Source organism: Protopterus annectens, chromosome 3.part0 (genome assembly GCF_019279795.1).
Source record: "Protopterus annectens isolate FY-2018-M chromosome 3.part0, PAN1.0, whole genome shotgun sequence".
Taxonomy (NCBI): Eukaryota; Metazoa; Chordata; order Ceratodontiformes; family Protopteridae; genus Protopterus; species Protopterus annectens.
Genome location: NC_056731.1, coordinates 471,602,162 through 471,628,181, shown reverse-complemented (window position 1 = coordinate 471,628,181; position 26,020 = coordinate 471,602,162). Strand labels below are relative to the sequence as shown.

Here is a 26,020-nt window from a genome sequence, read left to right as displayed (position 1 = left end):
TGGGTCAGGTAGTTGTTGGTTTTGATTTCCATCCCTCAGCCATTCCAGTCATTTCTGTGTCTGTCAGATGGACTCATGGAGACCGTTAAGGTGTTTTCGGTCTTTGAAAGAGCACATTCTGCTCCGGTTTTCTCTGAAGTAGCTGCTGTGGTTTATATTAGATATTCTGGTGATTAATCTTCCTGGCTCTAGTGAGGAAAGGTCTCACAGCAGTAACGTAGACGGTTCTTTGAGCAGCACTTCCTCTTCCACTCTTAGGCAGTACCATCCACTGGCTTTTGCTGTGGTCAGAATTTCATGTAGTCACTGAATAGCATTCTCTAGTGCTTGTTTCAGAATGTCATGTTGCAGACAGTGACACCCAATACTTTAGTATATGGGGTCCCTTTCTCCAAGGAGAGAGACATGCAGTGGATTGTATGGAGTAGATTCTCCCTGCAATTGTGAAGTACTTCTTCATGGAGAAGGTTGTGGACCCATAGCATGGGCTACTAAAACAGGTGATGTAGATGGTTTCCACTGAGACATTCAAGAGGGTATGGAATAAAGAGAGAAGGGATGAAAGGGAAAATAGTGATGGAAAGGAGATAGAATGTTTAATGCACTTAAAGGGTGGACTACATAGGATATGCAAATGTAAAATGTTATTTTTTTAACTGTAAATGTGGTTATTGAGCTGCATTTGGTGAGATTGTTCCCCTGTGACCCTGAAATGAATTAAATAGGCAATCCAGGAATGGATAAAGGCATGTACTCCAATGTACTGTAAGACTTAGACTTCTGAGCTGTCTTCTGATTCTGATTTCCTATGCCTTCCACTGCTTTTGCTTGCTGTTTTTGATTTATCCCAGCCATAGGATCCACTATAGAAATTCCACAATAATAAATATAAAATCATTTTTTACTGTATCAGTTCATCTATGAGAGAAATGTCCTTGATGGACAAGGAGTGCTCTCCCAGCGTTCCCATTTTGATGTGCTGTTCCTCTCGTCAGCTTCAACTTTGGTGGACATGTAGTGTTATCTTTCTTGTTAAATGGAGAGTGGCCAGATTGTCAGTGTTATTTCTTGACTGCAAGAAGTTGCCTTACTATTAACTAAGGAATGAACTGAGAGGGAAAGGGGGATAAGCATGCTTACCCATTCAGTACATTTTGTCATTGCATGCATCATCATGGGCACATAGCCATTCCTGCATATAGGAATATTTAAGAGAATGATGCCAAATTATTGTTAACGAAGATAATGAATCTAGCCATATGAGGCATCGAGGTGAGTCCTCTCATGGATCAATTAATATGGTAATAACATGTATTATTTTTTTGTTCACATATGTTGCTTACCATGTTATACATGCTACTAATTACTTTTTCTATTCTTTGTACAGATATGCCATTCACAACTCTGGAGTTAGTTTTGCACTTAAGAAGGTAAGAATTTGTTCTGACTACTAGTTTAAAAACAGAGTAAGTTAATAATAGTAAAACAAGCAGCACAATACTCACTGTGAAACATTACTGACCATGCCACTAGAAACTCCTCATCACTGCTTTTGTACTGAATTTCACTCCTTTGTCATCTCTTTCCACAATGCCTGTTGTGCATGCATGTGACGTGTAATTTGCTAGCATTAATTAGCAATGATTTCACTGTCAGTTTTACTTGATTGTAAAAGTATGCTTATTGCCTATGTGAGCTTAGCTCCTGCATTGTTGCATTTTAAACACAGACTTGCAGATATTAGTCCAACATTACATTTTAAAACATGAAATCAGTTCAGATTAAGGAGTAAACAGCAGAACATAGTTGTAAGTACTAAATGTTGTTTTGAGTATGTTAAAGTGTGAAGTAGTGTTTTTTGTTTTGTTTTTGTTTGATGCATTGTTTCATTTGAATGTGTTTAGACAGGAGTGCTACAGAATCCCGAAAGACCAAAATACTGAAAGTTCAAAATACTGAAAACTCAAAGGATACCAACACTCACTATATTCCGGCACAAGTACATACAGAAACATATTACCCTTCAACTATATGGAGGGGGGCAAGCCCCCTTTCACCCCCCCCATGTGGGGGGCTGTGCCTCCCACACCCCCCTGCTACTTATATATATCAACTCCGAGATTGCACTTCACTACACTAAGTGCAGTCTTGGAGTTGATATATTTAAGTAGCAGGGGGTGTGGGGGGGTGCAGCCTCCCACATGGCTGGGTCCCCCTGCTTATACTTGGAGAACAGTAATATAGCTTGTGCTTTATTTGTTTCTGTATGTACTTGTGCTGGAATATAGTAAGTGTTGGTATCCTGTGTGTTTTCAGGATTTTGGGATTTCGCGATTCTGTGGCGCTCCGGTTTAGACATATGCCCGGTTCCCCCAGTCATTTTAAATTGCTGCACCTTACTTTATGGGACTGGTGCTCTCCCATATTGATAAGCTGTCAGGACTTTGTGATTCCAGTGACAACTGTTAGTTTCTGAAGCCATTTTTAAATGTTATATGTTGTCTTACCATCATTTTAACTTGTAAAGCAAAATGTAACTCAACAAGTGGGTGAGAGGTGGAGAGAATTGAGATTTTGTGACTGATAATGCATTCCATTGTGACACTGCATGAGAAGGAAGTGAAGCTATGAGGCATAGTAAAGTTTGCTTCTATCTTTTTTCATTTCACCTAATACTTGGTGGTGATATTCACCCCAACCCTGGCCCACCCACTTCAGATACACATACCCCCTCTATTTGCAATCTAAGCTACAAACCTACAAATTAATAGGCCAACTAACTGTCTCCTAGTCTGTCATCTCAATATTAGAAGCATTAATAACAAGGTACACGAATTGCATGCACTTCTGGATGTCCACTCCCCTGAGATTCTCTGTTTATCTGAAACCTGGTTAAAACCTAACACTACGGACAATGAAGTGTTACCACCTGGGTACAACATACACAGACTGGATCGTGCTTCCAGGAAGGGGGGTGGGGTAGCTGTACTCTATAAATCTGAGTTGAATGTCACCATAGATGTAATACAACCACCTCAGGTTAATAACTCAGAGATTCTTGCCACCAAATTGCAACTTAAAAATAAATGCATTAATATCATATGTATGTACATTCCCCCAGGTAACAATATATCTACACTTGAAGATATCCTGCACTGGCTATCATGTCACTACCCCCAAGAAACCCTACTACTTGGAGACTTTAACATAGACTGGGGCAACTGTTCCTCAGAATCCCCAACCACCCATATTAACTTGCATGCATTTACACAAATCATATCCACCCCTACCAGGATAGGTAAACCCAACCAAAAAGAAAGCTTACTTGACTGGGTACTCATAAATAGTCACCCCCAACTGTACACCTCTGGTACCCTCCCTGATGGCCTAAGCTATCACCTTCTCACATATGTAATTAAGCACAACACCATTAATTCCCAACAACCCTTACTCAGAAAGGTTAAAAATAATAAAAATTTGACCCTGCAAAATTCCAACAAGAACTAAACTCATGTAATTAGTCTATTCTAAATCACCTCCCCTTATTGGAAGCAGTAGCATACTTTAACACCAAATTCCTTGAGATCCTTGATTTGCATGCACCTGTTCGTTCAAAGAGACCAAAGGCAAAAACTGCGCCATTGCTTTCTAAAGAGTCTAAACTCAAAATTACCCTTAGAAACAAAGCATGGGCTTTATGGTGTTCTTCTAAAGACCTCCCAAGATCACATTAAATACAGGCAATCCAGGAACGAAACTAAAAAATCCATTTTACAAGACAAAAAACAATGCTACTGTAATTTACAGACAGTAAATCAAAATAACCCTCAGAAGTTTTGGGAAGGTTTATATAATCTACTACATCCTGGACAAACTTCAACCCCAATCCCTGCTGCTACTATTGATAAAACCCCTGAAGATGTTTCTGACAGTTTTAACCGATTTTTTACTGAGACAATTCAAGCCCTAGCTGGCCAACTACCTCCTAGCTCCCCTGGTCCTGAAAGTACCACCCCTAGAAACCTACTCGCGTTCGGCTTCCAACCAGTCACCACTTCACTTATCCGTACCTTGATCAAAAAATTAAAACCCACTACACTTTCTGCTGATCGACTCCCTGCCGGGTACCTACAAAAATCAGCTGATGCTATTGCTTACCCCGTCTCAATACTAATCAGTCGAACCATAGTAGAAGCTAAAATTCCCACCATCTGGAAAATATCCTATGTAATCCCACTTCACAAAGGAGGCAGCTCTACTGAATTCTCCAGTTATAGGCCAATAGCTATACTCTCTCCACTTGCAAAGATTATGGAAAAATGTATTCATAGACAACTCATGCACCACCTAATCCAGAATCACCTTATGGCAGACACTCAGCATGGCTTCCGTCCTCATCACAGCACTACTTCAGCCCTCCTAGCCTTTACCAACACCATAAACCATAATCGCAACAATAATTATATATCCTCAGCCCTCTTCTTGGATCTTTCCAAGGCATTCGATATGGTTGATCATCAACTTTTAATCCACACCCTGCAAACATTCTGTCTAGATACTACAGCCCTTCAGTGGTTTCAGTCCTACCTGAATGGTCGACAGCTGGCTGTCCTCTGGCAGAACAAACTCTCTAATCTTCTACCTAACACCCTTGGAGTACCACAAGGCTCTATACTAGGGCCCTTGCTGTTCTCCATCTTCATTAACGACCTTTATACTGTCATCCCAAAAGTCAGCTGTATCCAATATGCTGATGACTCTACTCTGATTTGCTCGGCCACATCTCCAATAGAGTTATGGTCAGCTACCCAGACCACCTTTAATACAATAGAAAACTGGCTTTCCGAACGTCGTCTGATCCTAAATCCCCAAAAAAACTAAAATGCTATTATTTTCACCAGTACGTAGGTTTACCGCTTTCACCTTTACCATACATTCAAATTATGGCACAATAATCTCCCCTGACCCCTCTACAAAACTATTAGGTGTCATCATAGATAATCTAAAATTCGGCCTACATGTTAACCAAACTATCAAAACCATCAATAAAAAACTAGGGTCACTTTACAGACTAAAAGCCTTCCTAACCCCTCCAGCTAAAATTGCCATAGCTCGCTCTCACCTTCTTTTAACCCTTCTGTATGCATCCCCTCTACTCTTGAATTTAAACAAGACTTTCTATAAACTCTCAATTTGCTACAACCAGATTGCCAGTTTTGCCACTGGGCTGCCTTTTAGGACACATCATTGCATCAATCTAAATCAGCTTGGGTGGCTTGAACTACCCAGCCTAATCCAGTATAACCAACTGATTATGGCCTATAAAATCTTCTGTAATCTGGACAATACTCCTGCACTTAAAAATATTATCACCCCCTATAACAATCCTCTTCGATCCTCTAACAAACTACTAATTCAGACTAGCAAAACTAATAACACAGCCGGTGACTGACTCTCTGCAAACTCTGTAAGTAGATCCTGGAACTCTCCTCCAGCTGCTATTACCTTACTTTCTACCTTAGGTCAATTTAAAACTAGACTCAAACAACATTTGGCACTTAACTGGCTATGTCAATGTATCAAGCCTGGCTAACTCTCTCTCTGGAATGTGTAAAAATCTGTTAACCAGCCTACTGTGTAATTTAATTTAATCCTGACTTACGCTCGGGATTAACTTTAACCAGTGGAACTTGTTTAACTTGCTTACTTATGTAATCACTGTAAATAGTCTGTTTGTAATATGTAATGCTGGTATTATGTAATGCTGTATCTGCATACCCTTGGAACTTTTCTCCCCGGGCCTGAGCTGAAAATGGACATGTATCCAGTCGGACTATCCCGGTCAACAAATGTAAAATAAAAATAAATAAATAAATTTGAATAGAATCCAAGTGCATATGGGCCTTTTCGGGTATAATTCCAGTGCTGAATAAGTAAGAGTAACTTATGGTTAGTTATAGCTCTAGGTAAAGTAGTAGCTTTTGGAAGAGTGCACACATAACATTTATATTGGTGTATGGCTTGGGTTTAAGGGAGGTAATGTCCCAACCCACATCAATAGTGACAGCAGCTCTGAAGAAATCAAATAAGCAGCAAGTGAAGAAGAGGCCAATTTTTGTAAAGAATATAAAATTTATAGCAGCCCTGAAGGAGTTTTAATAAAAAATGGATATGGAGATGGAAGATGGTTTCATCAATTACTTAGGATGGAAATCAGACATTGTGGCATGAGAGACATGATGACCGAGTTGTGGACATTGCCATTAGCTGAGAGAAGAAAGGTGTCCAGATAGAGTGATAGGAACAAAGACTAGTGATGCTTTAAAGGGTACTATCAAAAATCTGTGTCAGAATATGGCACCGGAGCCTCCTTGGCTTTCATTTGCTGAGACATGAATGGTATTAAATGACAAAATAGAAGGGCTGCAAACATTTGTTTATAACATTTAGGAATGGGGCCTTAGATTGGATCATTTTAAAAATTGTTTATAAAGTTTAGAAATGGGGGCTTAGATTGGATCAGTTATAAGATGTTTGTGCATAGCTAAAGCAAACTTCTGCACAAGTCCTAAATCTGGTTCATTTTCAGAAAATCATTGCGTGAAAACATTTTGAAATGAAAATAAATTCTATACGAAACAAGTACAACAAATGAATGAGAATGTTAAGACAAGACAACAGACTATAAGGTCTGTAAGAGTCTCAGAGGCATTGCATTCAAAATTTGGACTGGGAAATCCACAAGTAACATTACAGATGAAGTAATGGAAGTAACTATTGATGAAGCTGAGCAAAAACTTATGTTTGAGCATTGACAGAGTTAACAATGCAACAGGTATCTATGAAACATGCAGCTTTAGGTGTAAAATTCTGTTGGCTTAAGCAGAGTTGTAATTTTTTTTAGGCCTTTGAAATGTAGATGTTGATGGTAAAAGGAGTTTTGTATATGCAAATCTGCTTTTTGATTTAATGCGAAAAAGACTTTTTTTTATCCTGAAAGAAAGATCCTCTGGAAAATACAGGCCAAAAATTCTATTTTTCCAGCAGATCTGGCAATTATTTGGAATTATAGTCTTATATATATTTTTTATATGTCCTAGAAAATTCAAAAGTAGAATCCGCCTACCTCAGGGATTTTACAGATGGATTTACTTCTGTTTTCTGTGTACTTTGTACTTTTATCTTACAAATGTTTCAGGATTTTTGTTTTTCTTCAGAATTTTTATTCCAACATGCGACTGGATAGCACACACTTTTGTGGTAAAGAGAAATGTTTTAAAAATTGATAAATATTTGCACACATTTTTACATATTAAAATGAATCATTTTGTACGTAGGAGTATGGATCAAAAATTATTGTGTTATAGCAGCTATGGATGTGTGGGAGCAGACTAAACAAAAATAATATAAAAAATGAAAAATCAGAAGTTCTGTTCTATTGATATGGTTAGCAAGATACGAGCAGTAAAATGGTTTTAGTCCCTTTAGTTTTATGTCCAGGTCAGTCATATTTTTATCAACCAGAGGAGAAGTTATGGATAGCAATTAATAGAGTTAAAGGAATTTATCTGGTAGGGGAAGAGTGCAAGAGTCAAGAGGGATAAGTAGAGCCTTTCAGTAGAGTAAGATGGTTTGGGATTGCCTGATTTGAAGGGGTATTTCAGAGCTACATAGTTAAGGCTCATATACGTAGCACAAGTGGAAAGTTGTAATTCAAAGCTGAAATGGAGGATGATGAATGGGGAGAGCTCAAGAAATAAGGAGAGACTGGGATTTTGGATGCAGATCCTTCAGGAGAATGACAATAACCATAAAGAATATAATCATAAAGTAGCAGAAAGTATTCCAAGAATTAAACCAACACAGGAATTGAGAAAGGAGAGTCTGTCGATAGGGATGACTGCAATTAGGGGTACAGATAATAGGCAAAAGGGGTCTGGAATTTACTGGAGAAAACTGGCAAAGGAACCAAGGTATTAGAAGCAAATAATTAGAAAGGGAAATATAATAGAATGGGACGAGGCCAAGAATTAATTTGGACTGCAGGCTAGAGACTGCCTTCCCTATAAAGAATTGATATCGGAGTTTAAACAAAGAGAAAGGAATGGGTGAGGGGTACTAAGTGAAAGACCAGCACTGGTAGAGTTTTTAATAGAATCTAGAACAGACTGTTGTGATAAAGGGATAATTAGCAGGGCTTAGAAAATATTGCATGGTAACTGTAGGAAACAATGGGAGGAGGTTAGAAAGAATTGGGAAGAGAGAGTGGATGAGCAATTCACAAAGAAACAATGGGAGTGTGTATGTATGGCTCCCAAATATGCAACAATGTGTAGAAGATTTAGGATCTTTGGAAGCGTTTGCATAGGTATTTTTCTCCCCAAGCAAATTCTAAAGAATTTGTCCTCAGGTAGAGAGCAAATGTTGGAGATGTGACGAGGAAGAAAGAGGGAACTGGGTACAAATTTTCTTGGAGCTTAATGAGTTGGCAGACTTTTAAAATTTCCTGCAGACTGCTTTGTCAGAAATACTGGGTGAGCAAATTGTTGTTATGAAGGAAATGTTTTTTTCTTGTGCTGTGATACAGAATCGGAATTGCTTAAATGTAGTAAGTCCTTAGTGAGTTTAATTATAATGGCTGCCAGAAAAGCAATTGCTAGAAAATAGAAATCAGAGTTTAAACCAACTGTACTAGAAATAGTGAATATAGTTACAGAGGAAAAAGAATTGGAAGGATCTTTAGAAAAGGGTAGGAGCAAATTACATAAAAAAATGGGAATTGTGGAAACAGTATATGCAGAAAGATGTTTTGGAGGCGGAATGAGGTTTAAGGGAAGGCAGGAATTGAATGAGCTACGTAATGGTTGACTGACAATGACTTTTATAGAAGATTTATATGTGATTTTTAATGTTTGCAGTTGAAATATGTTAATATGGTTCGTTTTCATTGATATAAACATATGATTGCTTATGTTATAAGGGATAATTTAATAAAGATGTTTATTCATAGATTTCATAAACTGTTATTAGGCTAATAACCCAAATGACCTTTCTAAGCCTAGCCAGGTTTTCCCGAAAGAATAATGATGTCCAGCATCCAGATAGGACACTGCGGGCTAGGAATTTGTAAGCTACCTGTGTCCATAAGGGACATGGGTGCCAGGTCTGGTGTAAATTTCATGTTCCCCATCCACTTGTCTAGGTTGTGCTTGAACTGGGTAGACGAACTCAGCTTCATATGATATGAAGGCTGTTCCATAGCAGAGGCAGTCTCTGCGACACACAACTGCCTCTCCAGCATGTTCTGTTTGTCACAGACAAAATTCAGGTCCCTAGACCTTGTATTTCTGGTACTCTCTGACTATGTAAAAGATTCATAAGTGTGGGGTTTGTGGAAGCCTTGTAAGCCAGGCGTAGGTCACCCCTCATCTGTCTATAGGAGACTGAGTAGAGGGAAAGGGCTTTTAGGCGCTCTGCCTAAGGTAGGCTTGTCACACCTTGTATTCTTTTTTAAGAACCTCTGAGGTCACTCTATTTGCTGCATATACCTGGTCAGGTACATATCAAAGAGAGCATTGTAATCTATGATTGGTCTGATAAGGTCATAGTACAGTGGGATAATAACCTCTTTGTACCTAGATGCCATGCCCTTACTTAATTAGTTGTGCAATATGAAAGGATTTCCTTACCAATGTGGCAGTGTGGTGGTCGACAGTAATGCTGCTCTCTCTTTGCGTACTCAGATCCCCGATCACTGGGTTGACACTTAGGGGTGTATTATAAACATGATAATTAGCTGGGATGGTTGATTTCCCAAAGGCTACAATTTTAATTTAAACTTGTTTTGAAAAAAAAAAAGATGAAATATTTAGTTATACATTGGTTTTGCCTTTTTAGACTATTTAGTGTAGTTTAGGTAGGATGGACAGATCTGTGGCACAAGGACTGCTTCCATTTTGGGATAGGGTTCTGGTATGTGGCACTTTATTAATGTATGATGTATACAGGTAACAACGTTGTTCAGTGGGGCGTATGACATATAAATGTTAGCAGTATACATGTGCAGAGAGAACAAAGTAAAATTCTGAAAAGCATTAAATATATCAAAGTTCAGTATTTTGTCTACAGATATAGAGACAGTTGTATTTCAGAATAAGTATGAGGGCTTATGGGCTACATTTTATTTATTAGTTTCATATGTGATAGAACGTAAGAAAGTTATTTATCTTTCTATTTTCAGCTTTCTAAGGATGTAGACAGTTTTTAGAAGATTTTGAGTTATGTTTGTACAGCCTGCCGGGAATTTGTGTTATTCTTGTAGCTGATGTGAATGCCATCATTTCCCACATACAGCAGAGCATTTGTAAGTCAATTTATCAATAGACAAGATCTGATAGCCCAATGGAGATGGAAGAACCCTGATACCCACAGTTATTCTCATCATTCACATTCTACATAAAAGGCAGGCTGGAGTGAGTTTTTTACTTTGCATCCAAAGAATATAAAGACCTAGTTTTAATTATATTTTTTCATGGCTAAAATTGCAGGTTGTTATGAATGGATGTAAGTAATGATAAGATTAAAATAAGGTTGAAGAGGTTTTACCCTCTGTAGTTATTTAATCTAATCAAGAGACACATTTTTGGAAGGCATTTAATATTTCGTGAAGAAAATAGGACCCAGCTAGTCTCTCTAAACACTAAGAAGGATACGATGAAAGCAGTGATTTTTTTTTCAGAATCAGGTGCATTTATTCTACAATAAAATGTGTTTAAATTCAGTAATACATTTAGTAAAATAATAATTAAATGTAGTACAAAATGCTTTGGCTATTAATTGTGGTAAATATTTACCATTAAGAAAAGATTTAATATAATGATAGAATAGCCTCAGAAAAATGTTTGGATACTTGGAAAATTTAGAATTTAAAAAAGAACTTCTAGTGTTATGATTAAAATTTGAAAACAATATCAACACAGAACACACAAATTAAATCCAGAAATATAATTAAATTAGGGAGTAAGTTTGTTGGCTTCTAGACTCCAAGCTCCTATGTTCAAGATTATTTTATACAAACTTGACTTGTTGTTGTTGTGGACAAGGAGTAGAAGTCCTGCTGAGGCTGCCCCTCTACCCTAAGCAGAAGTTAAGGTCTAGTAAGTGCTCAGAACAAACTTAGTTTGGTTAAACTGGAAGGAGCACTTGCAAATTGGCTTTACAGACCATTTTGCTCAAAGTGAGTGAATGCTTGTATGGAAAGGCAGTAAAAGAGTAGTTGCAGCAGTCCAGGTCAATAGTGTGTGTGGTGAGGGTAAATCAGTCTCAAACCCAGAAGGATGCCCTTCTGGGTGGAAGCAGCAGTTAGAGAATGAATAACAGAAACCACCAAATGGGGGGGGCAACCGCCTCCCGCACAGGTGCTGGCAAAACTCGATGTGATGAGCTTGAAACTGAAAGTGTGTGCTAACTGCACATAGGCTAGGCTGCAGGATATGGAGACGGCCCCCACAAGTCACTTGGGTATCATAGTGGACATGGAGCAACTAGGTATTCCTCACAATGACATGCATGACAAGTGCGTATTTTGTTTAGTGGAGGTCCACGACCATACGTCTTGCAACATTTGTAAATCGTTTTTGGCAAAAACTCTGCAGCCGTCTGGCTGCACTCAAACTATATTTCGAGAACCAGAGACTCCGTAACTAGCATTAGGTATGTAGGGCGGGTAGGTACTTCTGACGAGCCACCTCAGAAGAAGGCCAAAAACCTTAGGCCCGACGTCCTTGCTGCATCTTAGGAATCCGGTGAGATTCTCGAGGCAGATGTCAGCCCAGAGCCCCATCGGATGTCCGTTTCCTAGCTTGAATCGTGATGGAAGCAGGTTCTGAGGAAACGCTGAGTACATCCACTGAGATAGACCAGCCATCAGCTCCTGATGGCAAGAGGGAACCACGGCTTGTGGTGTCGGAGGGGCCTACTCCTGCTCTGCCACCCTCCCAGATGTCGGTTTCTAAATCAACCCTTCCTTTTACTCCTCTAAAGAGAAAACAGAAATTAAGACATACTGAACAACAACCTGCATCTGGGTGCGAATTTTTCTCACAAAGTTCAAGGCATTCCATGCCCTCCAGTCACAGGTCCATCAGTCTGCTCCCTGTAAGTTGCAGGCCTTAGAAGAATCAGAAGAAGACTACTCCTCCTCTGAAGATTCCCTGACTTACTGCTCTCAAATTGAATTCCCCAAGGAAGTGGACTGTCTCAGCCCTGAATCTGCAGGGGAAGAATTTTTGTTTGGGGAATACTATCTCTCGCATGAGAGAACACTTTAAATGGCAGGCCTCAGATGTTTCAGAAACAAGAGGTACTTTGAATTATTAGAAATGGATCAGCCCTCCCCATCTGCTTTACCTCCCTTGCTTCCAGCTTTTCAAGATGCCTTTATGACTGCTTCTCAGCTTCTTGCTTCAACATACCCAGACGGGTTCGATAAATTACCTCAGGTCACTCAGTACCTGTTCAAGAACCTCCCCTGTAGTCATAACAGTCTCTGTTGACAAATCCTCTAGACAGCTTCCTCATCCTCTCTTTTCCCTACTGGCAAGGACAGCAAGTTCATGGATGGGCTAGGCAAGAAGGTCTCTACTTTTTCTACTCTTGCCATTAGAGCCCTAAATTACCAAACCCACATGGCTAGGTTTGTTTTGGACACCCTCTTTAAGGCTTCATCTCTCTTACCTCAAGTACCAGACTTGCCTGCTAAGACCCAGCTTCACTCCCTACTTTCCACCACCTCACAGGTGACTAGATACTCTTACGTGCAGTTATGATGTGGTGGAAGTCTCTTCAGTATCTGCAGCTTCAGGCTCTGTCTTAAGCAGATACTCCTGGGTGAGGCTCCAACACCTTCCTATGGATGTACAAGCCAAGTTGTTAGATGCTCCATTAGATACTAAGGCCCTTTTCGGTGAAGCTTCTGCAGAATTCCTCAAATTCCTACAAGAAAAGGGAAAGGAGTTGCAAAATTTAATACATTTACTATTTTCACCTATTTCTAGATACCATAGGAATTATCCTCAAAGGACAACCTTTGTTAGGAGACAGCTCATTCTGCTCCACCTTAGGCTAAGGGACGGAGGCAACCTAGAAACATTGAACTCCTAGACCTCCTTCCTGTGCCACTACCACTTCTTTTCGGAGGCAGTCTGACCAGGGCAGACCCCCTCCACTGTGATTCAAATCCACTACTTCCTTCCACCCTCCTGTCCCTTCGTCTCACCCTCTCCCTACCCTCCTGGCGGAAGATCACCTCAGAGGACTGGGTCCTCTCTGTCATTCAAAAAGGTTATTTTATGACTTGATGGACACTACCCCCCTTCCAGGGGATACCTCAACCCCCTCCAAGCCATCTTCATCTCTTTCCCTCTATTCTCAATCAATTACAGGCTCAGGGCACCATAGAAAGGATACCACCACAACAGATAAGGGGGTTTATTCCAGGATGTTTCTGGTCCCAAGGAAAGATGGTCCTTGGAGACCAATCCTCCATCTGTCTGCCCTCAACCTTTTCCTCAAGGTTAACACCTTCAAAACACTCATCTTGCATCTGCTCTTGCCCCCTCATTCCAAGCCAGGGCTTTATAGTATCCTTGGATCTGAAGGACACCTATCTTCACATTCCAGTTCACCCCTGCAACAGGAAACTCGTACGTTTTTCAGTAGGTTCCTTGCATATCCAGTTTTCTGCATTACCTTTTGGGCTATCCACAGCCCCCAGGGTGTTCACAAAGTGTCTAGCTCCAGTGATTGCCCACTGCAGAACTCAGGGTATTTAAATATACCCATACCTAGACAACCTGTTAATATTGCACCAGGCCCATCACACCCTTTACCATCAGCATCACCAGGTGACCAACACCATGGCAGGCTTAGGGTTCACGGTGAAGCAGGAAAAGTCCCACCTGATCCCTACAGAAGACTTAGTCTTCTTAGGGTGCAGGATCAGAACAGACAAGATGGCTGCCTTCATCCCCTGCCAGAATATAATAGACATCACCCATTATTTCAAGAACCTCTTCACTCTTCAAACACTAACAGCCAGGGAATTCCTGAGAGTCCTGGGCCACATGGCATCCCTGATACTCATGCTCCCTATGCAAGGTTGCATATGAGAAAGATTCAGTGGGTACTCAAGACTTGTTGGAACCAACATTTTCACCCTCTGGACACTTCGCTCCCTCTCCTACCATGCCTGAAAAAACTGGAATGGTGGATTGCAACCATCAGTCTTAACCAGGGCATGCCTTTGCAGATGCCTTCACCCTTACAGCAATTCTTCACAGATGCCTTAGATATGGGCTGTTGGGCAGTCCTCATGCACAACCACAAACTAAGCAAAGTACAGGGAGAGTGGCCTCCACTCAGACAAAGGGACAATATCAATATCATAAAGATGAGGGCCCTTTAGCATTACAGACCTTCTGACAGGTTCTCCTGCCAGGCACCTTTAAAGTAGTTACAAACAATATGGCTGTCTTGTGGTACATAGACAAGCAGGAGGACAAGGTCATATCCCCTTTCAGCGTAGCCATACAGATCTGGACCCTAGCATCAACACTCTATATCCACCTACAAGCAGTGTACATTCCTTCAGCAGAGAATGCAGTGGCAGACATGTTCAGCAGAACGTCTACACCCTTTCACGAGTGGATGCTTCACAGAGAGGTATTCCTGGATCTTATACACAAGTGGGGTATTCGTCAGCCAGATCTGTTTGCCTCTTCGCAGAACAGGCAGATGCCTCGGTTTTGTACAAGGGATCCACACCCCCCAGGCCTGGAAAGTGGATGCCTTCTCTTTCTCTTGGGCAGGGATGCATCTCTGTGCCCCTCCCCTGTTCACATTAATTCAGAAGGTCCTTCTGAAGATAAAGAGGGACAAACCAAAAATTCTGCTGGTGACTCCCTACTGGCCAAGACAGCATTGGTTTCCCCTTCTTCATCTTTTAGCCAAGGGCAATCATCACAGGTTACCCCACTATTTAGACCTACTCACAAAAGGCAGGGTATCCCTAATACACTCTCAGGTAACCAATCTTACACCCACTTTATGGGTGATAGGGTTCTGATCCCCTTCAGACACCTATACTCATAGGACATATTCAGTATCCTGCAGGAGGCCAGGAAACCTAGTACCAGGCGAAATTATGTGTCAAAATGTAAAAGATTCTCCAGGTGTTGTCAAAAGAAAAACCAGGACCCTTTATTCGTTCCTGTACCCATGGTTCTTTCTTTCTTTCTTGTGTGAGCTTCTACATTCAGGACTGACATACTTGTCTGTTAAGGTCCACTTGTCTGCCATTTCCGCTTGCCTGCCTTTGGTACTTCCTTTGGCATCTAGGTTGGAGGTTAAGCTCTTCTTGAAAGGAGTTGTCCATATCAGACTCCCTCGGAAGTGAATACCTCCTATTTGGGACTTAACTTTTGTCCTTGAGAAACTTACCTTACTACCATTTGAGCCAGCTCATTCAGCATCACTGAAGCTATGCAACTGGGAAACAGTACTGCTGGTGGCCCTCACATCCGCCAGGAGGGTATCAGAAATACAAGCCCTGCTGGACACCTCTCCTTACTTCATCTTCCATAAAGATAGGGACTCCCTTAGGACTAACCCTTCCTTCATGCCTAAGGTGGTTAATGAGCTATCTTTAAATCAGATCATTAACCTTCCTGTCTGCTTCCCTCAACCTCAAAATTCCTCTGAAAGGACTCTGCATTCCTTAGATGTCCACAGACAACTTGGGTATTACCTAAGTTGTCCACAGACAACGTAGGTATTACCTAGACAAAACAAAACCTAGTAGAAGGTCTGACTAGCTGTTCGTCTCCTTCCACCCAAGGGCCTTGGGGAAGGCAGTCTCAAAACAGACTATATCTTCATGGATCTCAAAACGTATCTCTGCATGTTGCTCCCTTCATGGGAAAGTTCTATCTGGAAATGTGAAAACTCACTCCACCAGGGCAGCTGCTTCACCGGCCTTCTTCAGGGCTACGTTTCTATCCTTGAAGCGGCTACCTGCAGTATAAACTAGATTTGGTCTCCAGAGCTAGAACTGGATTTGCTAGATCATCCTACATGGTCTAATAGACCAGGGGCCTCATTCTTCCTCCCAGATTCATACCTAAAACTTGGGTACTCAACTACAGTTATGAATACTGCAGCATTTATTTATTTATTTTACATTTGTTAACCGGGATAGTCCGACTGGATACATGTACATTTTCAGCTGAGGCCCAGGGAGAAAAGCTCCAAGATAATAATGCATATTAAACATTTAATAAATGCTAGTTTCAAGCAGATTACAGTCATAAGCAATACCAGCATTTAGCACATGTAGTACTAACTTATTATAAAACACTTTACAAAACATAACATTATTTTCAAGGTTATATGTACATAACATTGCATTCAGGTTTAAGACGCATTGAGCAGCAGTTGTACAGTTGTCCCTTCCTGAAATGGTGTGGTAGAAAAATGTTAGAAGTATTTGAAGGTAAGGCACCTAAGTAATAGAGAGGTCACTAGTTGGGGTTAGTGCAAGGACATAACCAATGAGTTTTGAAGTATTTCTTGAGTTTGTTTTTGAGTCAAGTTAGTGAGGGTTCTAGGGTCAAGTCAGCTGAGTCTGTTCCATGTTTTTCCAACAGAGTTGGCAAACCGAGTCCCCAGCTGAGTAGTTGGATTTGCATCTTTGAACTAGGAGTCTAGTGGATGATCGCAGTGGGTGGGTGCTGGTGTAGGGACTGATAATATTTTTTAGTGCAGGTGTATTTTCTCGTTGGTAAAGGACTTTGTGCCACTATTAGCTGGTTGAACTGCAGTAGGGTAGGCAGTTCAAGCCATCCTAGGCGATTTAGGTTGTGACAGTGGTGTGTCTGGTAAGCTGTGCCAGTATCAAATCTGGCAATGTGGTTATAGCAGGATGATAGTTTATTAAGCTCTGTTTTGTTTAAGTTGGAGAAGAGAGGTGAGGCGTAGAGAAGAGTTGATAGTAGATGAGAACGGGCAATTGCAGTTCTAGCAAGTGGGGTAAGGAAAGGTTTGAATCTGTAAAGAGAGTCAAGTTTTTTATTAATGGTTTTGATAGTTTGATTGATATGCGCATCAAACTTCAGGTTATCAACTATGACACCCAGTAGTTTAGTTTGGGCTTCTGGGGAGATAATAGTACCATTGTTTACGGTTATGTTGAAGGATGGCAGGGGGGTACTGCGTGTCGGGGAGAAGAGGAGCAGCTTAGTTTTGTTGGGGTTTAGGATTAGATGTTGATTGAAAAGCCATTTTTCCACTGTATTATAGGTATTTTGGGTTAATGTGAATAAAGTAGCTGGTGAGGTGTCAAAGCAAATCAAGGTGGAGTCATCCACATATTGAATGCAGGTAGCATCTGAGATGACTGAATGAAGGTTATTGATAAAAATGGAGAAAAGAAGGGGTCCTAGTATTGAGTCCTGGGGGACTCCTAATGTGATGGGTAGGCGAGATGATGGCTTGCCCTGCAGGTAGGATTGAAACCATTGGAATACATGGCTGTTTAAGGAGAAGGCCTTCAAGGTATATATAAGCATTTTGTGGTCAACCATATCAAAAGCCTTGAAGAGATGTAGAAAGAGTGCTGAGGATAGTTTGTTGTTATTGCGGTTGTGGTTAATGACATTAGAGAAAAAGAGGGGGGCAGAAGTATTACTGTGGTACGGCTTAAAGCCATGCTGAAAGTTGGACAACAGCTTGTTCTGTGTGAGGTAGTGCATGAGCTGCATGTCTACACACTTCTCCATAATTTTAGCTAGAGGTGACAGAATAGCTATGGGTCTAAAGTTTGACAGTTCAGTGGAACTGCCTCCTTTATGGAGAGGTATTCCATATAGTGGGCACAGTAGCATCAGATATAGCTCTGTTGATCAAGATTGAGATGGGGTATGCTATGGTGTCAGCAGCCTTTTGCAGAGAGTCTGCTGGGAGGAGGTTGGCAGCCAGGGTGGTGGGTCTTAGTTTCTTATGTAGGGCATTATTAAGTTGAGTAGGAACAGGTTGGAAGGTAAAGTATGTTTGGGTACTGGGTGTGTGGCTGCATTAGAATTAGAGCCATTGGGAGAGAGTTGGCTGACTAGAGACTAGATAGTCTCTGTGAAGAAGCTGTTGAAATTATTAGCAATGTCTTCTGGGGATTTTTGTTGGGAAGGTAAAGGGGGTGGAGTGGTGGTTTGACCTGGAAGGAGTAGTTTGTTTATTCTTGCCCAGAACTTTTGAGGTTTGTTTTGGTGTTTTTGCAGTAGATGGTAGTAGTAGTAGTTCTTTTTGTCTAAGGTTATGGATTTTTTGGTGTCATTCCTTAGCTGTCTAAATCCTAGTTGATTAAGTGGGGCTTTTGTTTTTCGGTAGGTGACCCATGCTTTTTTTCTGAGTGAAATTTTGGTTTGGTATATTTAGAAAGCCATGGTGCAATATTAACTTTGGTTCTAATAGAGCGGCTGGGAGCATGATAGTTAAGAATAGCAAGGAATTTGGTGTTAAAGTATGCTACTGCTTCATCTAGGGGGAGACATTTTAGTACTGACCAGTTGCATGCCTTACGTTCATTTTGAAACTTGGTGAGAATAAAATTCTTGTTGTTTCTTAATGTTCCATAGGTGGGTTGGTAGGAGCAGTCTACTTTGAGCTTGATTACATAGGTGAGACAGTGGTCACTTAGGTCATCAGACAAAGTGCCTGATTTATGGGATTGAAGATGGGTATTGATGAGTATTCAGTCTAGAGTACTTTCCTTGTTATTGGGTTTTCCTGTCCTGGTGGGGGAGGTTATGATTTGAGTAAATCCATAGAGGTTTATGTGGGTTGTGGGGGTTTCACAAGAGCAAGTGTTCCAGTCAATGTTGAAATCCCCAAGAACAATTGTTTCTTGGGGGTAGTTATTGGATAACCAATATAAGAAGTCTTCTAAGGTTTTTGTGTTCCTCCTTGGGGGGAATGTAGACACAGACGATGTTTACATTTTTGTTTTTATTAATTCGTAGTTTTGAGATACGAATTTCAGCATTGTTGAACTGGGGTGGTTGTTGGGTGTCTATGCTGACAGGGTTGATTTATAAAGTATGGCTACCCCACCATCCTTTCTGGTGGTATGGTCTAGTCGAAACATATTGTACCCTGGTGGCAGAATCTCATGGTCCTTGGTGGCAGGCTTTAGCCACATTTCTGTTAGGCATAATATATCTGGGGAATGAACAGCTAAGAGGGAGGGCATGCAGGTGCTGAGTTTTGTCATTTATGCTCCTAACGTTTAGATGGCAGGCCAGCAGTGAGTTAGGAGGTCTATTTGTTGGAGCTATGGTGGTAGGGGATATAGTAGGGGGATTAGGGTCAAAAGGTGGGGATGGACCAGGGTTTTGGTGGATGTCGCCATCCCTTGTGAGGTTGTAGTGTATCCGGAGTATAGTTTTAAGATGTTCTGTAGTCCTATCTCGCCTTCATTCTTGCATATCGGATCGGAGGTGATCCTCTGCTCCGACTCAGCCTATTTACAAGCTGGAAGACTTCTAGTTGGCTCTTGGCTAGGTAGGTAGGTATCCCATGGTGCACCAGTACAATCCCCAGATCTCGTTTGCCGCGTCGACGAGTTCGGATGTGCTTCTCTTTAGCTCTGGCTAAGTCTTCAAATTTATTCAAAATTTTTGGATAATTTTTCTGTTTTACCTTAATATGGCATTGTATAGTTATAGTTAGTGTAGCTGCAGTTAGAATAGTTAGTGTTTACTAGTGCGCCGTTTGTGTGCAATATCTTTAAATACAGTTGTTTTTTGGCCGTTGAGTACTTTGTATCTTGTGTGCCAGTTTTTGCTCGTTTAATATACTTGTTCATAATTAGATATTAGTAACTGTAGGCGCCTTTTGCACTTAGGCTGTGTGTGTTGTTAAATTGTTATAGGTCATAACTTTTTTGCGGATTTCCGCTTGCTAATATATTTAGTGTTGCAAATAGAACAAGGTTCTGTTTATTTTGTGTAGTAATTTCTAAATTTGAGACTTTATCCCTGTTGGGTGTGTGTGGCTCTTTCAAACTTTTTCTGTCCCTCCTAGAGCTGTTTTAGTTAGAAGATCTAGTTTTTTCCCTCTTTCTTCCTGCCCGGGCTAGGCCCATTTAAGTTAGAGGACCTAGTCCTCGTGGTGCCTATTTATCGTTCCTGTAGGGCTAGGCCTGTGTAAGTTAGAGGACCCTAGTCCTCCCTTTCTTCTTCTGTGTGTGTGTGTGTGTGTGTGTGTGTGTATTCAGCTTCTGTGAGAATGTCTGAGGAAAGCAAGGACCATAAGCCATCTGGCTTCATAAAATGCTGACAGAAGATGTCTATAACGGATGGCCACAATAACTGCGTTTACTGTCTTGGGGCCATCCACTTATAGGAAACGTGCTTATTTTGCCACTCTTTTAGTGCTACAGTGTTGCAAGAAAGGAAAAATAAGCTTATTCTAAAAGGTCTCCTAAAACCTTCTTTTGAAGATCTGGCTAGCTCTTCCTCCTCTGCCAGATCTCAGGGATCTAAAAAGGAAATGTCTAAGTCCTCTAAGAGGCCCTCCCCGGCACCGGCTGATGTTTCAGAGCCTCCTCTTAAAATTACTAAACCTGACAAATTTACTGTCTCTTCGGCTCCACAGAGCTCGGAGCTAATTGAGAGTTGTACTACTGTGATGACAGGGTTGGCTCCAAGTAGCTTGGAGCCAACCGCTGAGAGTATTTAACGGAGCCTGTCTTTGGAACCATTACCGGTCTCCCCTACTTTGAAATCACCATTACTGCAGAGATCCCGTTCTCTTACTCTGTCCTCCAGATCTTCCAGGAGTTTATCAGAAGAAGATGTGGAGAGGATAGTGCTGAGACTTCTGAAGTCATCTGCCGTACCGAAATTGTTTTTGGCTCCGACCCAGTTGGTTCCGGAGCCACTTGAGTCTATTATGCCCTCTTCGGTGATTCTCCCTTCGAGCCATGCTGGCCTTTCGGAGCCGGAATGTTTGGTACCACTGGTGGAACCATCAGTTCCAGCTCCCCCTGTGGTTGTTTCGGAACCACTCTTGGTGCCGTCTGTGGTGTCTAGGAGTCGAAGCTCCCTGGTCGGCCCCGACAGTGATGCCTGGACCCAAACCTCTTCGGTTCCAAGCCTCCCTCTCGGCGAGAGTGAGTTTGGATCCTACGTCTATCTCGGAGCCGATGGCTCTGGAACCGATGGCATCCTCAGCCTCTTCGGAGCCGAAGAGGTCTTCGGAGCTGGAGCGGTCGACATTTAAGATGATGAGGAGTGTACTGTCCCAATCGCCAGCTCCTACCAGGGGTACCGACACTCTTCCCCCTAGGGCACCTATTTCTGTCTCAGCTCCTACTCCCTCCTTGGACAGCAGAGACCCGGAGCCTCAGGAGCCACCTGCTGGTGGCCCCACTCTTCCGAGACCTCCCCGGAATATCCTTCTGAGGAACCCCCATGGAAGAGAACATGTGAGAGGAAGCATGTAGACTCCCTGGATGAGTCTCTGACTTCCGACACTGACCTCGAGGAGTCAGAAGGGTCCCCCAAGTCATCCTCTGATGATGTCTCCTTAGTAGATATCTGGGAAACAGGAAATAGTCACAACCTTCTGCTTTTGGGGACGATTGTGATACAATCAGACAACATGTTGGTAGTATGGTATATCAAACAGGGCAGAACCAGATCATACCCGCTCTGTCGAGAGGCCATTCGAGTTTGGAAATGGGCAATATCTTCCCAGCATTTTCTGGTGGCAACGCACATTCCAGGGACAATCAACATGATAGCCGACAAGCTCAGCCATCTTGATGCCTCACGAGTGGTCTCTGAAACAGGAAATAGCGGAACAGATTTTCTGCAGATGGGGACAGCCTTGCTGCGATCTCTTTGCCAGCCCGATCAATGCCAAATGCAGCAGCTATTTCTCCCTCATCCCCCCTCCGGGGGAAGTCACCCAGAGATGCTCTTGTTCACGATTGGCCCTTGGGTCTCCTTTATGCTTTTCCTCCATTTCCTCTCATACCCAAGGTTATTCAGAAAGTGAAACGAATGGGAAGCAAATTGATCCTCATTGCTCCTTACTGGCCTCATCAGGTATGGTTCCCCTTTCTCGGGCCTCTTCTCCTAGACGATCCTTAGATTCTGGACCCAGTACCAGATCTCTTGACACACGCCAGGCTCACTTCATCCCACTTTACACAACCTCGGTTTGACAGCTTGGCTGCACCAGTTCCAGCCCAAGTCAGGCTTCATGACTTCTCATCCTCTGTGACTCATATACTAACGTCCTCTCATAAACCCTCCACTAGGAGACTATATTCCAGCAAATGAAGGAGATTCTCTACCTGGGCTGAGAAAAAGAATGTTGACCCTTATACCGCCTCCATTCCAGTGGTTTTGGAGTTCCTGTCTGAGCTTTTCCAGCAGGGATCTGCAGCTGCCACTATCAGGGTTCAGTTGGCAGCGATTTCTAATTTTCATCTAGGCATACAAGACTCTAATCTGATGTCACATAGGCTGTGCAAAACTTTCCTCAAAGGTGCCACTTTATTAAGACCCCCATTTCAAGAACCTGTTGCTTCATGGGATTTAAAGTTTGTGCTAGCCAAATTGACGTGCCCACCTTTTGAGCCTTCTCATTCATCGCCTTTGAAATTTTTGTCTTGGAAGACTTTGTTTTTGGTGGCTATCACATCTGCCAGACGGGTGTCAGAGTTGCAAGCATTATCTGTAAAACCTCCTTTTCTGATTTTTCACAAAGACAGAGCATCTCTTCATACTAATTCTTCCTTTGTCCCCAAGGTCCCCAAGGTCTGTTCCCATAACACTTTGAACCAGTCCATAGAATTTTCTAAACCACTCCAACACAGCAGAATACAGGTTTCATCAGTTAGATGTCTATAGGCAATTACGTTTTTATTTGCACAGGATGAAGGAATTCAGGAAATCAGATCAGTTGTTTATTTCCTTCTCCGAATCCAGGTCAGGTTTACCAGTTTCTAAAGTGACCCTCTCAAATTGGATTTCTAGCTGCATAGCTTACATTTACACCTCTGAGGGTAGTCCTTTACCTTTCAAAATCAAGGCTCGTTCTACTAGAGCTCAGTCTACCTCTTCAGCCTTTCAGGCCAGGGTCCCACTTGATAATGTTTGTGCAGCAGCGACTTGGGCTATCCCTCACACATTTGTTACTCATTACAAATTGGATCTAACCTCCAGGGGTAGAGCATCCTTTGGTTCCACGGTACTCAGGTGTATTTTTCCTTGAGCCACCTAAGAATAAGGTGCTAGGGACGCTGTCCCATATGTAAGAATGAAGGCGGGATAGGACTACAGAACATAAAGAAGTTATGTACTCACCATAACGTTCCATGTTTGTAGTCCATCTCACCCTTCATTCTTACAAACCCAGCCTCCTTACCCCCATCCTGGAAGTAACTGGAGATAACTAAAATATTATCTTTCACTGGAAACCTTTTATTATGGGCTTCTTTCTGTATTTTGTTCTTATGTCTATTAGTTTTAATTAGCAGCAAACAAGATCTGGGGATTGTACTGGTGCACCATGGGATACCTACCTAGCTACGAGCCAACTAGCAGTCTTCCAGCTTGTAAATAGGCTGAGTCCCATATGTAAGAATGAAGGGTGAGATGGACTACAAACATGGAACGTTATGGTGAGTACATAACTTCTTTATCTTGAATAAAGTTTTGTAATAGTGTCTATTTTTAGGACTAATGTAACTGGGTTTAGTAAGATGGTAATATTTAGGGATTAAGGAGGTAAGCATGAGGGAGGTGAGTAAGGGTGCATTATTATCTGTTGTAGATGTGATGGATGTTTGGAATTTAGGGTAGTGGAAACCTGGGTGACCCTGACATTTATAGGCAGTTAGGAGATATGGGATGAGTAACAGGGGTAGAAGTAGAATTAATAAGACTATTTTGGATGATAGCATACCTACTGAATGAGACTTGAAACTTAGGCAAAAGGAATAGTAGAATTAGAGGACTGGTGGTAACAGGTTGAGGGTGGTGCTGTTGAGTGAGAAGTTGTTACTGATTGGTTTAAAAAAGTGGGGTGTGGTATAGTACCAATAAATGTAGTAGCACCAGGGGTGGGAGGAATTTGGGGGCAGGGTGGGGTGAGAAGCGAGCTCGAGGCAAACGAGGGCAAGCGGAGCAGGGATAAATCAGTGTCTGTACTAAGTTGTAGCAGTTTAACCTGTTTGAGGAAAAAGGGGTGTGGGGGAAAAGAGAAGGCAGGTAGGAGTGGTTAGAAGGAGACCTTGATTGACTCAAGACACCACACCAGAGGTAAGTTGAATGTAAGGGCCTAAAATCAGCACTTTAATGTTACTTGCACTCAGCACTTTAATGTTACTAATGTTTAGCAGGAAAGACAGACCAACAGTATACAATTTTGAAGATTTTTACAAGGGTTACTTGTTCAAATGTCAGGCAGGTAAGTAACATTTTCAACAGGAATCTATGTCTGAGTGTTAGCCAGAAATGTACAAGGTATACCTGTAAAAATTAGGGTCAGAGAGACAAATGCAAGAGTCAGTGTACTTTAGTTACAGGGGAAGGAGGCAAACACTCAAGTGGAAGAGAGTCCTATGGCTGACCAAAATGGTGACTTGCTTAATTACACAGCACTGTAAGAGAAAGCTTAACAAATGCTTTTTATATGTGTAACCTACTCTGATTAATTGCTGGGAGAAGCAGTTCTTGTTGTGGTGGCCAATTGCAATCCTGTAGACACCGTTATGCAGGAGCTGCAGTATGCTAGTGTAGGTAAATGTAGAGTTCAACTAGGAAAAGAGAAAAGCAGAGATTCTAGGGTAACCATTAAGGCAGCAACAGGCAGTTACTTTATAATAGTACATTCAGAAAGGTTTGGGGGGATAAAGTAGCACACTTAAGAATGGACTAGGATTTATAGCTAAGAACTCTAAGCAAGAGAGCAATGCAATAAATAATAAACACTTGCCAGATTTTAAAGATATGCCAGAAAAACTAAATCAATTGTACGACTGGAAAATTATCAGTACAAGCAATTCAGGTATAGCTAGCACAAGTTGTTCGGGTCATAAAACCACTTCTTCAATGTGTGTGTGTGCAATTTAAACATTAAAAACATATGCAGCAAGTAGTAGCTCTGTTTATACACTTTCTCGAGGTACAGGTTCACTTTAAACACAAATATTACCACAGAAATTCAGTAAAGTAACTAGCTAGTTATAGTGCTTCTGCAACAAAATAGAGCAGTCTGTGCAGTATTAGAGCCTAGAAATAGGTCATTCAGTTGCACACACACACACACACACACACACACACACACACACACACACACACACACACACACACACACACACACACACAGTAAAAAAATCCATACAATGAAGAAACTTACACTGTGTCACACCAGGTCAGCCAAGGGGGGAAGAGAGAGAGAAATCCTAAGCACCTAGATTTGAAAATGATGTCTGTACTAAGTTGTAGCAGTTTAACCTGTTTGAGGGAAAAGGGGGGGTGGGGGAAAAGAGAAGGAAGTAGGCGTGGTTAGAGGGAGACCTTGATTGACTCAAGACACCACACCAGAGGTAAGTTGAATCTAAGGGCCTAAAATCTGCACTCAGCGCTTTAATGTTACTTGCACTCAGCACTTTAATTTTACTTATGTTTAAGAATAGAAGGACGTAGAATAGTTGTGTAAGAACTTACCATAACCTTAGATGATGATCTCTTCCATGTTGCAGTATTCAGTCCCACCCTCCTGCCCCCTATTTATTTATCTGATGAGACTTATCCCTCCTTCTGTCTTTCCTTAGCAGCAGGAACATGCCTCCATATGAGGCACCCTCTGACTTGGTCTCACATGTGGGTCTGAAATGCTTTCTCCCTTTATTTTCTTGCTTACCAGGGTACTACTGTATGCAGCAATCCAT

At 41.6% G+C, this 26,020-nt stretch overlaps 1 protein-coding gene across 1 annotated transcript in view; it reads left to right on the top strand.

Annotated features, from left to right (window-relative positions):
* MLH1 (mutL homolog 1) overlaps positions 1–26,020 on the top strand; it is a 2,895,606-nt gene that overhangs the window by 989,484 nt on the left and 1,880,102 nt on the right. Inside the window, exon 7 of the mRNA XM_044064896.1 lies at positions 1,388–1,430. Within this exon, the coding sequence (XP_043920831.1) occupies positions 1,388–1,430 (43 nt within the window). The remainder of the gene's footprint in view (positions 1–1,387; positions 1,431–26,020) is intronic.